At 38.3% G+C, this 15,609-nt stretch overlaps 1 protein-coding gene across 1 annotated transcript in view; it reads left to right on the forward strand.

Moving 5' to 3' along the window:
- Nucleotides 1-15,609, forward strand: part of DNAH14 (dynein axonemal heavy chain 14) — a 792,430-nt gene that overhangs the window by 308,778 nt on the left and 468,043 nt on the right. The window contains exons 29-33 of the mRNA XM_042780425.1: nucleotides 5,474-5,527; nucleotides 7,126-7,271; nucleotides 9,792-9,860; nucleotides 10,480-10,666; nucleotides 12,427-12,503. Coding sequence (XP_042636359.1) covers nucleotides 5,474-5,527; nucleotides 7,126-7,271; nucleotides 9,792-9,860; nucleotides 10,480-10,666; nucleotides 12,427-12,503 — 533 coding nt within the window. The remainder of the gene's footprint in view (nucleotides 1-5,473; nucleotides 5,528-7,125; nucleotides 7,272-9,791; nucleotides 9,861-10,479; nucleotides 10,667-12,426; nucleotides 12,504-15,609) is intronic.

Below are 15,609 nucleotides of genomic sequence, written 5' to 3' on the forward strand. Positions count from 1 at the left end.
AGGCACTATGCTACCAGAGCTCCTACTAGATGAATGGGACCTTTTAAAAATTAAATTTTTATGTGCCTCCAAAGACTTCTCCAAAAGAGTCAAAAGAGAACCTACAGATTGGGAAATAATATTTGGCAATGACATATCTGACAAGAGAATTTTCTCTAGAATTTATAGAAAACTCCAAGACCTCAATTACAAAAAGACAAATAATCCAATTAGAAAATGGGCAGAAGACATGAATAGACACTTCACCAAGGACAATATTCAAGCGGCCAACAAGCATATGAAGAAATGCTCATGATCTTTAGCCATTAGAGAGATGCAAATCAAAACAACAATGAGATACTATCTTGCTCCAGAACTAGTAGCAGAGTTCCACAAGACAGAAAATAACAAATGCTGGCAAGGATGTGGAGAGTTTGGGACTCTCATACACTGCTGGTAGGACTGTAAAATGTACAACCACTGTGGAAAGCAGCATGGTGATTCCTTAAAAAGTTAGAATTAGAAATACCATTTGACCCAGCCATTCCATTACTAGGTATATATCCTAAAGAAATGAAAGCCATAACAAGAACAGACATATGTACACCCATGTTCATCACAGCACTGTTTACAATAGCCAACAGATGGAAACAACCTAGGTGTCCATCAAGTGAGGAATGGATAACCAAACTATGGTACATACACACAATGGAATACTATGCAACCCTAAAGAATAACCTAGAATCTGCAAAACACCGTATAACATGGATGAACTTGGAGGACATTATGCTGAATGAAATAAGTCAATCACAGAAGGACAAATATTGTATTAGTCCATTATAGTAAAACTCAAGGAAAGGTTTATCTATGGAAGGAAATTTTTTTTTGTTAGTTACCAGGGGTGGGAGGGGAGAGGAGGGAACACTGTTAGATAGGTATTTATTTGGGTGAAGAGAAGGGCAATGTACCAAATGTGAGTGATCAACATAGTGGCATTGAGGAAGAGGAAGACATAGCAAGGTACATGTGAGGTACAGAAAACAAAGATGAACCCTTTTGCACATACAGCACTGCATTGTCAGTGAAGGCAAACATGGGTATACGGGTGAATAGGTGGGTGGACAGGCTGAACTATTAGGTATGTCTATGCAGCGGGGAGTGTATCTAAGACCATGTATAGGGTTGGCAGACAATGGTCCTAGAAGTGTATTTGTATGATCTGTAAGAATTCCCAGGTGTATAGTAGAGCTTACAAGGGAAAAAAAGGTTGTGGTCACTTCTTGGTCACAGCCAGCTACCCAGAGGGACAGAGTAGTTGAACCTGTGGGCTCGGGATCATAGTCACAGGGGGCATCAAGTTCAATTGGCATAACATATTACACAAAACATTGTTCCACCTCCTACTATGGGTTTAGTGACTGAGATCCTAAAAGCTTGCAAGCAGCCATCTAAATGCAACGATGAGTCTCTCTTCATCCAGAGCAAAGAAGGATGAAGAAAACCAAAGATTTATGGAAACAATTAATTAGTCCTAGTGACTGGTACACTATGCAATCCACAGCCTATATGACTATGAGACCAGAAGAGCTAGATGATGCCCAGCTACCACTGTCAACCACTTGGAGGGGGATCTATATAGGAGATCCTGGATAGAGAGGGAGAACAATGTAGGAAAAAACTCAAAATCATTTGGGGAAAAAAAAGGGAGGGGACCAGATTTGCTGGTTTGATAGAGCCTGGTGGAACCACTGAGACTATGGTCCCTAGCTGTCCTTCAGGTCTGGAACTGAACCCATACCTGTGGCTTCCAGCCAAACACAAGACAGGCATATGAGTTGAACATTTACCTGAGGTAGATACACTCCTTGGAGAGAACAATCACGGGAGAAAAAAGGGCTGTTTATGCACAGGGAGACATCTCAGGGGGCAGGAGGGCATGGAGGGTTGGACAATAGGAAGAGGTAATTATTGGGAGGAAGTGGGAAAGGAGCTGTTGCATTGTGGTAAATTGGAGTAAATGTCATGAGACAAAGTGTATGGAAAGTGAATTTGTTCTGTAAATTTTCACCCAAATCATGATAAAAAGGAAAAAAAAACAGTATTTCAGGATCGGTCCTGAAGTATAATGCTACCAGTGATAGGAAAATATCCATATGCTTACAAGGAAGACAAGTTAACTACTATTATTCAAATTTACACACTAACTGCCAAAGCCAAAGATGAGGAAATTAAAGATTTTTACCTACTTCTGTAGTCTGAATTGACCAAACATGCAATCAAGATATGCTGATTATTACTAGTGACTAGAATGCAAAATTTGGAAGCAAAGAAGAGTCACCAGTAGTTGCAAAATATGGCTTTGGTGATGGAAATTATACTGGAGATTGCATAATAGAATCTCACAAGACCATTTGGCCATTGCAACTTATTCATTGCAAATGCCTTTTTTTGAACAACATAAACAGCAACTATACACGTGGACTTTGCCAGATGGAATACACATGAATGAGATCACTACATCTGTGGAAGAGCAATGGAGAAGCTCAATATCTTCAGCCAAAACATGGCCAGGAGCTGATTGTGGAAGAGACTATCAATTGCTCGTATGCAAGTTCAAGCTGAAGCTGAAGACAATTAAAACAAGTCCACAAGAGCCAAATTATGACCTTGATTATATCCCTCCTGAATTTAGAGACTATCTAAAGAATAGATTTGACACATTGAACACCAAAGACTGAAAACCAGAGGAACTGTGGGATGACATCAAGAACATCACCCACAAAAAAAGCAAAAGGTCATTAAAAAGACAGGAAAGGAAGAAAAGATTAAAATGGATATAAGAAGAGACTTTGAAACTTGCTCTTGAATGGAGAGTTGTTGTTGTTGTTGTTGTTATCTGCCATCGAGTCAGCCCCGACTCATAGCGACCCCTCCTTGGGTTTCCAAGGCGGTATCACTATGGAAGTAGATTGCCCAACCTTCTTTCCAAGGAGTAGCTGGTGGGTTTGAACTTCCAACCTTCTGGTTAGCAATCCAGTGCCTTAGGCACTATGCTACCAGAGAGTAACTAAAGAAAATGGAAGAAATGACAAGATAGAAGAGCTGAACAGAAGATTTCAAAGAGCAGCTCAGAAGACAAATAAAGTATTATAATAAGACATGCAAGGGTCTGGAGTTAGAAAACCAAAAGGGAAGAACATGCTTGGTATTTTCAAGTTGAAAGAACTGAAGAAAATATTCAAGCCTCAATTTGCAGTACTGAAAAGTTTTATGGGCAAAATATTGAATGATGCAGGAAGTATTAAAAGAAGATGGAAGGAATGCTTAGAGCCACTGTACCAAAAAGACTTGGTCAATGTTCATCCATTTCAGGAGGTGGCATATGATCAAGAACCAATGGTACTGAAGGAAGAAGTCAAAGCTGCACTGAAGAAGCTGGCAAAAAAACAAGACTCCAGGAGTTGTTGGAATACCCATTGAGATGTTTCAACAAACGGATGCTGTGCTGGAGACACTCACTCACCTATGCCAAGAAATTTGGAAGACAGCTACCTGGCCAAATGACTGGAAGAGATCCATATTAGTATCCATTCCAAAGGTGATCCCACAGAATGTGGTAACTATCGAACAGTATCATTAATATCACATCCAAATAAAATCTTACTGAAGATAATTCAAAAATGGTTGTAGCACTATATGGACAGGGAACTTACAGAAATGCAAGCTGGAATCAGTACAGGATGTGGAATGAGGGCTAACATGGCTGATGTTAGATGGATCTTGGTTGAAGGCAAAGAATACCAGAGAGATGTTTACTTGTGTTTTATTGACTATGCAAAAGCATTCAATTGTGTGGATCATAACAAATTATGGGTATCATTGAGAAGTAAAGGGATTCCAGAATACTTAATTGTGCTCATCAGGAACCTGTATACAGACCAGGAAGCTGTTGTTTGAACAGAACAAGGGGATACTGCATGGTTTAAAATCAGAAAGGGAGTGTGTCAGGGTAGTATCCTTACACCGTACTTATTCAATCTGTATGCTGAGCAAATAATCCAAGAAGCTGGATTATACAAAGAAGAGTGTGGCATCAGGATTGGAGGAAAACTCATTAATAACCTGCTATATGCAGACAACACAACTTTGCTTGCTGAAAGTGAAGATGACTTGAATCACTTACTGGTGAAGATTAAGGACTAAAGTCTGCAATATGGATTACATCTCAACATAAAGAAACGAAAATCCTCATAACTGGACCAATAAGCAGCATAATGATAAATGGAGAGAAGACTGAAGTTTTCAAAGATACCATATTACTTGGTTCCACAATCAACACCAATGGAAACTGCAATAAAGAAATCAGATGTCCAATTGCACTGGGCAAATCTGCTGCAAAAGACCTCTTTAAAGTGCTGAAGAGCAAAGATGTCTCCTTGAAGATTATGTTGTTGTTGTTGTTATGTGCCATCGAGTTGGACCTGACTCATAGAGACCCTTCCTTGGGTTTCTGAGGCAGTATCACTATGGAAGTAGATTGCCCAACCTTCTTTCCGAAGAGTGGCTGGGGGTTTGAACTGCCAGCCTTCTGGTTAGCAGTCAAGTGCCTTAGGCACTATGCTACCAGAGCTCCTTCTTGAAGACTAATGTGTGCCTAACCCAAGCCATGGTATTTTCAATTGCCTCACATGCATGTGAAAGCTGGACAATGAATAAGGAAGACTGAAGAGTTGATTCTTTTGAGTTGCGGTGTTGGCAAAGAATACTGAAATTATTCCTGCACTTGTCCTGGAAGAAGTGCATGCGGCTGGAATGCTCCTTGGAAGCAAGAATAGCCAGACTTCGTTTGACCTATTATGGTCATGTTGTCAGAAGGGACCATTACCTGGAGAAGGATAGCATGCTTGGTAAAGTGGAGGGTCAGCAAAAAGGGGAAGGCCCTCAAGGCGATGGATTGATACAGTAGCTACAATGATGGGCTCTTGTATAGCAAGGACTGTGAGGCTGGCACAGGACTGGACACTGTTTCATTCTGTTGTACATAGTGTCACTATGAGTTGGAGTTGACTCTATGTCACCTAACAACAACTATTGATATGTGGATGACAGTTTTGTACCCTCTCCCAATTCCAGTAGAGGTGATTAATATTGAGCCTCATATACAGACTTGTTTAGGCTTTGTGATTAATAACAATGTGTGTGTGAGAAAGAAACAACATATGAAAGCAAATAATACAATTACCTTTTTTCTTTATTATTTGATTTATGTAAATCTGTAAACTTAAATATGCCATGTACTAATCAATTAAACTATATTAGTATAAATATATTTATATTATATTTAGTTTTTTTAATCTATAACTTCGGTATCTAATTCATCTTTTAATTGCAAAGTTTTTCTCAAAAGAATAAAGATATTCTTCTAGTAGTTTCTAAATTATTATTTTTGTTATAATTCAATAAATATACTAAAATAATATTTTTTTTTTCCCAGGCCTTAGGAAAACACTGTGTGGTCTTCAACTGTTTTGAGAATTTGGATTATAAGGTAAAAGTTAATCATAGATACACATTAGAAAATATTGTAGACATAATAAAAATAATTCATTGAGGAATGAAAGAAGAAAAATATTTACCTTAGAAAACAGTATGTATTAATGGAACTATTAACTTCTTTAAAAGAGTAGAATATAATAGAATGTGACAGAAATTTGAAAATTATAGTTTGTTTTTAGTTCACGTGAACTAACTACTTCTTAAGACATTGGTTTTCAAACTTTTTGGTAGTGGGATTCCTTTCAAACAAAATTTTATATGAAGCATTAATATATAAACTATTGCGGGCATTTTTTATTAATATAATTTTGATTATAAGTTCCAATCTTATACATTTATTTATTAAAAGATAATCATTAAGAATAATGACAGTATTATGATTAACACAAAAATTTAAGTCAAGAGTTCATGTAGATGATGATGGCAATTTTGTCAGCCTTGTTTTGTTTTGGCTGCATGGTATCTTAAACATATATCATGACATTATGAAATATTTAAATCAGTTATTAAAATTTCATGTACCTCTGTGCCTCTTAGAAATTTATTCAAAGTTTCAAAATACTACAATTTATTTTGTTTTGCATGTTAAATCCAAATTATTTACATTTTATTGCTGTTATTTCATCTGGAATCCTCTGAAATCCTGAATTTCTACAGTGCTCACTTAGCACATAAAAATATCAATAAATAAGCAAATGCAATTATTATTTTTAAGACACTTACCTCACAGAGTCTGTTGTCATCTTCCTGCAAACTATCCTGTATTCGGGCCCAGCAGGACTGGGACCAGGGTAAAGTAAGGTAATCAAGAAAAATAATATTTTAATGCAATTTTGCTGCCCAGTGAGAGGAACCATCTTCTGTACCCTCCCAGTCTGAAGTGCTCATACTCTCTTTCATCCTCTTTTCCTTCCCTCTCTGCAACATAGAGCAAAATCTTCTTAACCAGTATTCAGCCCACAGATATTGTTTGGCTTGACAATGTTTTTGTTAGTTTCAATTTCTAACATTTAGAAATCAATAGGTTACATAGCAGACTTCCAGGCTCTCACAGAACACTTGAAGAGTCTTGCCTCCCGAGACTAGCTGAAACTGAGCACTTGTGTCTGTTCCAGATCTACCTCTTGTCTTAAACTGGGCCTAGTTTATTCATCTCCATTATCCAGCAGCAGCCCACCACTGAGACATAAGGAGTCTAGAAAAAGTCTCTCACACTTTCAGAAACTTTAAGGCCATCTGCCAGAAAATTGTCATACACACTCCTTACTCTAGAGTACAGCTGTGTGAGGTAAATGGCACCTACAGGGATGGCATCCACCTTGTGTAGTTGTAATCCTTACCTTGTGTACATGGCCTCTGTGAGAATCAGTTTGCTACTGCTCTTAAAAAAGACAGGCAAAGTAGTCGACTAGTTTAGATGCTAAGCAGCTGCTGCTTTCAGCCTTTACAGAAGTACCTGAGGTATGGAAATGCAAAAGATGTTTGCTTAGTTTGGGTAAGGTGAAAAAAATGTGCACAGGTTATTATCCCAGAAAATTTTCTCACCTTTATAATAATTTCTGTAGTTCTTTTTTTTTTTTTTTTTTTAAGATAATGAGAAAATTCCTATTTGGACTAGTTCAGTCAGGAGCATGGTGTTGTTTTGATGAATTCAATAGAATTGATGTGGAAGTTCTCTCTGTCATAACCTCACAGATCCTAACAATTAAGAAAGCAAAAGACAGCTATTCTGTCAGGTATTTGTTATTATGTTTATACCTTTCGAGTGGAAATCTGACCTACATTTACTCTTTAATTAATTCTAGTTAAATATTTCTTCATATGCAATATTGTATTATATTTGAAGAAACCAAAGTTCTCTTTCTTTAATACTACATTGTGTCCTTTCAAAAAACACAAAATCTTACTGGCCACATACCTGAAGCCCCTTCTGCCTGATTACTCTCATTAATGTGCTTTTTATTGAAGAGCCCTGCAATAATAATATCTTTATGTTAAGATTTTTAATGTTGTTGTTGTTGTTGTTATGTGCCATCAAGTCAGACTCAACTCATAGCGACCCCTCCTTGGGTTTCCGAGGCATTATCACTACGGAAGTAGAATGAAAGCAAAGATGTTTCCTCTTCAGATAAACTCAGGAACTCACGTGATTTACTTGATAAGCATAAGTGTATATGTATCTCTAAATTCTATTAAAATCTAATATTTCTAACTTGATGTTTATGCTAACTGCAGTTCTTTGAACTGCTTCATCCCAGTTCAGTCATGGCTGACAAAGCAAAACCAAAAGGCACCTGGGTTTATAAAATATGGATGAACCAGTTTGATAAACAGAATGGGAAAAATTGTAAATTGATGCCCTGCTAGAAACTTAATCTCCCTCTTAGGAAACAAGTGCAGCTGTGCTTTACATAGCAACCAAATCCCTTGACAGGCACAGTCAGAAACAGTGTAGCCTCGCTCAAAGACCGTGGCTTACAGCACTACTATAAATGTTTGTCACTCTCCACAGTCCTAGCAATAACTAATTCTATAACAAAAGAATCAAACTCCTATAAAGGCTCACTATAAAGGCTCACTATGCCTCTTCTAGGAGCTCTGGTAGAGTAGTGCCTAAGGCACTTGACTGCTAACCAGAAGGCTGGTGGTTCAAACCCACCAACCACTCCTCGGAAGGAAGATGGGGCAATCTACTTCCGTAGTGATACTGTCTCGGAAACCCAAGTAGGGGTCACTGTGAGTTGGGTCCGACTGGATGGCACATAACAACAACATGCCTCTTCTGGGAGCCCTGATAGCATAGTGCCTAAGGCACTTGACTGCTAACCAGAAGGCTAGTGGTTCAAACCCACTAGCCACTTCTCGGAAGGAAGGTTGGGCAATCTACTTCCATAGTGATACCGCCTCGGTAACCCAAGGAGGGGTCTCTATGAGTCAGGTCCAACACGAAGGCACATAACAACAACAACAACAACATGCCTCTTCTGCATCCTTTCAACCTACAATTTTTCCTGTTCAAGTTGTCATTCTACTTCACCCAAATTTTAAAATTTTGGGTCTGTTCTGATTTGCTTTGTCAACCGTGACTAAACTAGTTCAGACTTGTATAAAGCCTTGGAATGGACACTCACTCTGGGTTTATTTTCATGGAATTTGTCCTAACTGTTATAGCCTGTCTCAGAAGTCTGGGTGTACAGGAGGTCACAGAAACATACATTTCTCTAACTCTTCTCCACACTTTAGCTTCTGTAAAGTTTTCTGCAGTTATGTGCATGGAGTTCCCAGGCTTTTGTCCAATTTTTCTTCCTCTCTTGTTTTGACCATTCTCATTGATATCAGCTGTCCAAGAAATCACTGGATTTCTCTCCATGGCCTCTACCAAAGGGGCCTAGTGGCACAGAGGTTAAAGTGCTTAGCTGCTAACTGAAAGGTCAGTGGTTCAAACCTATGAGCTGCTCATTCCGTGGGAGAAGGATGAAGCAGTCTAATTCTATAACAATTTACAGCCTTGGAAACTCTGTACGGAAGTTCTACTCTATTCTTCAGGGTGGCTTTGAGTTGGAATCAACTTGACAGAAGTGGGTTTGATTTTGGTCTCTACAACTGGTACCAACTATAGGATGCTGATGTTCATGCCAAAGGTTCTGTCTATCAGTATTCCCAAAATTATTTAACTTGAAGTACTAGGGGACTGTTTTCCCTGTTGAAGTAATAACTCTGTGCTGTGCACTGCTATGTGATCCAGGCAAAGCTATTTTATGCCCCAAGTGTCCCCTCAGGCTTTTTTTTTCCCTGTGCAAATCAATTCATTCAGATGGATACATTTCAGCATTAAACTAATAAAAAAAAATCACTGCCATCAAGTCAGATCAACTCAGAGTGACCCCTCCTTGGGTTTCCATTTCTATGGAAATAGATTGCCCAATCTTCCTTCCAAGGAGTGGCTGGTGGGTTTGAATCCCTGGCCTTCTGGTTAGCAGTCAAATGCCTTAGGCACTATGCCACCAGAGCTCCTCATTCCAGCATTAGTCCCCATAATATTCTTCAGACATGAATTTCAACAAGGCTCAAAACTTCAACTCAAGGTGAGCTTCTTCTTTTCCCCTTTTTCTTACCATTGTGTTTTTCCAGTTTGCTCTATTTAGGCTTAAATGTAACACAGCCTTAGGAAAGTTGCCAAACTCACTTGTAGTTTTAAGATACTTTGACCTAAAGGAAGTAGTTCTTTTTGTGATGTATATTGTAATGTATTATAGGTTTGTACTGGAAGGAAAAGAAATTCGTATCAATATGTCTTGTGCGATATTTATCACCATGAATCCTGGGTAAGTATCAGTGAATCTGTGGTAGGACTGGACGTAGGCCAAAATCTTTTCTTAATTCGTACCCACAGATGGAGTTGCCTGACAATGTATATCTATCATTCACCCTTCACTCCCTCTCTAAATACCTCTGCTACCCACACAATTTATAGACTGCTACAACTCTACACTTATCCATACGGATGCTCTCACATGAAGCTTCTGAACAAGAGGTCTCTTCATGAATAGCCAAAGAAAGGAAAAGGTTTGTCATTTGTCACAAAGAGGACACAGGCAGAAAAGCTGATGAGAGTGATGGGAGGAATGAGGATATGGTGGTTACAGGGAGTGAAAGCTGGACAGGTTCAATGAATATCTATTGATTGATTGTTGTGTTAGTTCAGGTAATCAAAGGAAATGAATTGTGGGAAGAGGGAACAGGAAGAAAGAATGATAAACCAGAAAGTTCTATGAGTTTCAAGGTGCAATAGAAACTATCTTGTAAACTTATTGTTTCCAGATAAAGATCACATAAGAAGCTATAGAATTATTTTGGAGGAAATTATATCACGTGGTTCCTCATTTGCAAAACTTAAAAGTGATATTTTTCTGTCTCTGTGTTTGTTTTTCTTATCCTGTGAAGATCCAAAGGTCAAGTAGAACTCCCAGATAACTTGAAATATCTGTTTCGCCCAGTGGCAATGATTGTGCCCCATTATCAAATGATTATTGAAATAATTCTGCTTTCAATTGGCTTCAAATCTTCAAAAACACTCTCTAGGAAGCTAGCTAGCATTTATGAATTAGCTAGCAAACATCTCTCACAACAGGTAAAGAACAGCTTTTCCCAAACTATTTCAAAGTGATTACATAAAAATAACTTTAAATAAGGATTTTCTGTTTATAATGTATTGTGTTGGTATAAGAATGACCAGGAAAAGTAAAGGTGCTAGAATTCTATCCACAAATCAAGTCCATATACCAACTTGGGTGTAAGGCATTATGTAGTCAATATGTAAATGAGTCCCTGGGTAGTACAAATGGTTAACAAGATAGGCTGGTAACCAAAGTTAGAGGATTTAGTCCACCCAGCGGCACCTTGGAAGAAAGATCTGGAGATCTACTTGTAAAAAAAAAAAAATATAGACAAACAGGGTCTCCATGAGTTGGAATCGACTAGGCAGCAGCTGATTTTGGGGGGTTATGAAACAATGTTTCAAAAGAGCTGTGGTGGGTAACTACATTCAGCTGCTAACCAGAAGGTTGGCAGTTCGAACCTACCAACCATTCCATGACAGAAAGGTGAGGCAGCCTGGTTCTGTGAGGATTTATAGCCTTGGAAACACTATGGGGCAATCCTACTCTGTCCTAAACGGTTGGTAACAATAAGAATCAACTCAAAGGGACTGAGCTTTTTGTTTGTTTGTTTGTTTGTTTTAAGTTTCAAGTCATTCCTCCAAAACCTGGAGAAAGTACAAGTATCTGTTATTTTACAATATAGATGACTTTCTTGTAAGCAAAGAGGTTTAACATGTAGAGCATTGGTTCTCAAACTTTATTATGAATCAGAATCAGGGCTTCAAACTGGTTCTTCCTGATTCAGTCATGGCCAACAAAGGGATGCCAGAATGGACCAAAAATTTTAAAATGTGAGTGTAGTAGAATGATAACTGGAGTGGGAAAAATTATGAATCTGTACCTTGCTAGAAATTTAAACTTCCTCTTAGAAAACAAGGGCAGCAAGCACATTGCACAGCAACCAAATCTCTTAATTGGCAGAGTTAGAAATAGTGATGTCCTTCTCTAGATGGCAGCTGTGCTGCTTTGAATATGGGTCACTCTCCACAGTCCTTGCAATAATAATCCAGCTTCCCACAAAAGGCTCCTGAAAGGGCTGTGTCTCTTTCAAGTCTCCCATTCTAGGGCTTCAACCTGTAATTTTTCCTGTTCTGGTTATCTTTCCAGTACACCCACATTTTTCATGTTTGGGTCTGTTCTGATTGCACTGTGTCAGCCATAATTGAACCTGTTTGAACCAGCTAAAAGAGCTGATCAGAAAAATTAGGAAGACTTAAAAACACAAATTGCTAGACCTCACCCCTAGAGTTTCTAATTATATAGGTCTTGAATGGGGCTCAAGAATTTGCATTTCTAACAACTTCTTAGGTGTTTCTGTTGCTGATGATCTGAGTACCACACTTTGAGAATTACTGTTCTAGAATATGACAGCTTAATGCATGTTTCTAACTCAAAATGGTCTGGACAGATAAATATGTTATCTCCAAAGTGCTTGTCTCTTAAGTATTCTTTCAAGTCATCTCTTTCCATGCCAAAAAAAATCTCAGTCAGATACTGATAACCTTTAACAGCTTACTTCAGTACTTTTCAGTCTTTTAAGACGGAGACTCATAGGAGCACCAGTTTTGGAAGGGAAGTGAAAGCATTAGAAGTAGAAATAGGTGTTTCTTAAACTCATATCACTATTTTATAGATGATCAGTGATATAACTACATGTTAAACTATTTGTTTCCAAATTGTTGCATTTTTCCTTCAGAATTGTTAATAACTCAAATATTTTAATGTTTGATAGGATCACTATGATTTTGGCATGAGGTCCCTGAAGATGGTGTTAATAAAGGCTGGAAAGAAGAAACATGAGTTTAAAAGGTCAGTTTAATTTTGAGGTAACGGTGTTAGGTCAATAATGAGATATATTACAGGGCTATCAGAAGAAAAAGGAAAATAATAGTGTTGGTAAGAATGTCAAGAAATTGGAACCCTTGTGCATTTACTGGTTTACTGGTGGCAATGTAAAATGATGAAGTCACAGTGGAAAACAGTTTGGTAATTCCTCAAAACATTAGGCATAGAACTGTCCTATAATCTGGCAATTTCATACCTAAGTATATACCCAGGAGACTTGAAAGCAGAGACTCAGATAGATAATAGTGGGTGGTGTTCATAGAAGCATGACTCACAATAGTCAAAAGGCGAAAACAATACAAATGTTCATTAAAAGACACATAGATAAATAAAATGTGGTGTACATAAATAGAATATTATTCACCAGAAAGAGAAATGAAGCTCTGATACTACTACAATATAGCTGAAACTTGAGACATTATGAGTGACAGAAGCCAGAGAGACAAGAAAAAATACCGTATGGTTCCTCTTCTATGAAATATCTAGAAGAGGCAAATGCATGTTGTTGTTGTTGTTGTTATGTGCCATCAAATTGGACCTGAGTCATAGCGACCCCTCCTGGAGTTTCCAAGGCAGTATCACTAGGGAAGTAGATTGCCCAACCTTCCTGCTGAGGAATAGCTGGTGGGTTTGAACCGCCAGCCTTCTGGGTAGCAGTCAAGTGCCTTAGGTGCTAAGCTACCAGAGCTCCAGGTAAATGCAGAGAGACAGAAAAGAGGTTAAAGTTTACCAGGGTTTATGGTGGAAGGTTATGGGAAGTTGCTGTACCCTTTTCCTCATTGGTACACACTTTCTATTTTGGGATGAAAATTTGGAAATAGATAGTGGTGATTGCACAACATTGTGAAGGTAATTAATACTGTGCACTTAAAAGTCATAAAAATGGAAGATTGTGCAGGGAAGATGGCGGACTAGGCAGAAAGACCGCACAGACACTCTTCAACAAAGAAAAGGGAAACCAATTAAAACAGACACAGAAGATAATCTTGGACCCCCGAGCCTTGAAGGGAAGGATATAGAAGTGGACTAAACCCCAACTAGCAGAAGAATTTGCGTGAAAATACCATAAAAAGGACACATGCAGAGCTGCGGTCTGGCAGCCATCCTGAGCGATCCTGATGGCACAGACAGCTTGGAGATTCCCGAGTGGTGAGTGGTGGTAGGACCTAAGAATTAACCTAAAAATCACCCTGCTAGCCAGGGACTGCACGGAGGACTGTGCACGATGGCTGGGGAACAAACGGAGAAGGTGAAGAGAAAGGTGGGCTGAACTGTGGACTTTTGCCGATCCAGAGGATGCCGCCATTTTGAAGGTTTAAAAAGTGGCTTGACAATTTTGGATATTTAAAGAGACAGCTTTCACAGATTCCTGGGGCTTAAGAACACGTTCTGCTTTCCAGCAACCCCAAGGACACTTTGGACCTGCAAGACTGAAAAGGTACGACAATCCTCTTGTTACTCTTATACCCCACAGCCGCTTAGTGAATAGAGGTGTGGCCACCCCCACTATCACTATCTTCTGCGCCCACAGGAACTCCATCACAATCTGTGTGCTCAGACGGAGCCTGGGTGCCCTGCCCTATCCTCCACTGATTTTTTTTTTTTTTTCCCTTTTTTTATTTTTATTTTTTCTCTTTTTCGATTTCTTTTTTCTGGTAATTAGTTTGCTTGTATTTGTCTGTTTTAAAACAACCAATATTATTAATACTTTTGTCCTTTTTATTCTTATGCTTACCCTCCTACCAGGTCCTAGTTTTCAGCATTTTTTCTTTTCCCTGTGCCAAGTTGAATTTTTTTTCTAATTTAAGGTTGTTGTTTCTTTTCTTTTCCCTCTTTTTTCTTGTGATTAACCCCATTCCTTGTTTTTCTTTTTGTATTTTTCCCATTTTTATTCTTCATTTACTATTCTCCTTCCCTACGTTCTTTTTCTTAGTGCCCTATCCCCAGATATTGCAAGTTTTCTTGTTTCATCTTCTTTTTTTCCCTTTTTTCCTTTTCTGGTTACTGTTCCTGTGTGACTACATGGTATGTTTTTCATCCACGGACTTTTAGTTTTTTGATGGTTATTCAATTGTAATTTGTGTCTAACTGAGTGGGAGACAACAACAGTGCCCATAAGACACAAATACACCCACACCTCCTGCAACTTCAATTACTGAGCAAGAGCCACTACCTCCTTCTTCACCAATGGGCCAATGATAAAAAACCACCAAGAAGAGCCTGAATCATGCTTTACTGCTCTTCACAAACAGTAAACAGAGATCTATATACAATAATGCCACGATGCCTCAGGAACAACAGACCATCACAGTCAACACAAAGAAGCAGGATAAAGTGGTAGAAACAAGGGAGCAGGATACAGACCCAGAACACATCCCTGAGGAAGAAGCAGCATTGGAATTCTCTGATAAGGAATTCCAAAGAATTATCTTTAGGTATCTTCAAAAGATTGAGAGACCAAAGAAAACAGAAAAAAACCTTAGAAGAATTTTGGAAGAAAATACAAGAACAAAATGACAAAATAAATGAAAAATTAGAAATGATTCTAAACCTACAGATTGAAATCTAGAAGATTAATACTAAATGGTCAGAAATAGATAACATATTGGAAGGGCAAAGGAGTAGAATTGATGCAATGGAAGGCAGAATTAAGGAGATTGAAAACAAATACCTGAATACTTCTTTGGAAAAGGATCAATCAGAAAAAAAATAAAACAAAATAAAGAAAGCCGAAGTTTCATGTGTGATACCATCAAGAGGAATAACTTACATGTCATTGGAATTCCAGAACAGGAAGAGAAAAACAAAACCACTGAGAAAATGGTCCAAGATTTGCTGGAGGAGAACTTCCTCGAAATGATGAAAGATGAGGATATATCCATTCAGGAAGTCCAACAAACACCAAACAGGATAGACCTCCAAAAGAAAATCACCAAGACACATCATCATCAAACTCATCAAAACCAAACACAAAGACAGAATCCTGAAAGCTGCATGGGAAAAACAAAAAGTTACCTACAAAGGAAGCCAGTAAGAATAAGCTCTGATTTCTCAGCAGAAACCATGCAAG

This window comes from Orycteropus afer, unplaced genomic scaffold (genome assembly GCF_000298275.1).
Source record: "Orycteropus afer afer isolate SDZICR_OR568_19922 unplaced genomic scaffold, OryAfe1.0 scaffold00039, whole genome shotgun sequence".
Taxonomy (NCBI): Eukaryota; Metazoa; Chordata; class Mammalia; order Tubulidentata; family Orycteropodidae; genus Orycteropus; species Orycteropus afer.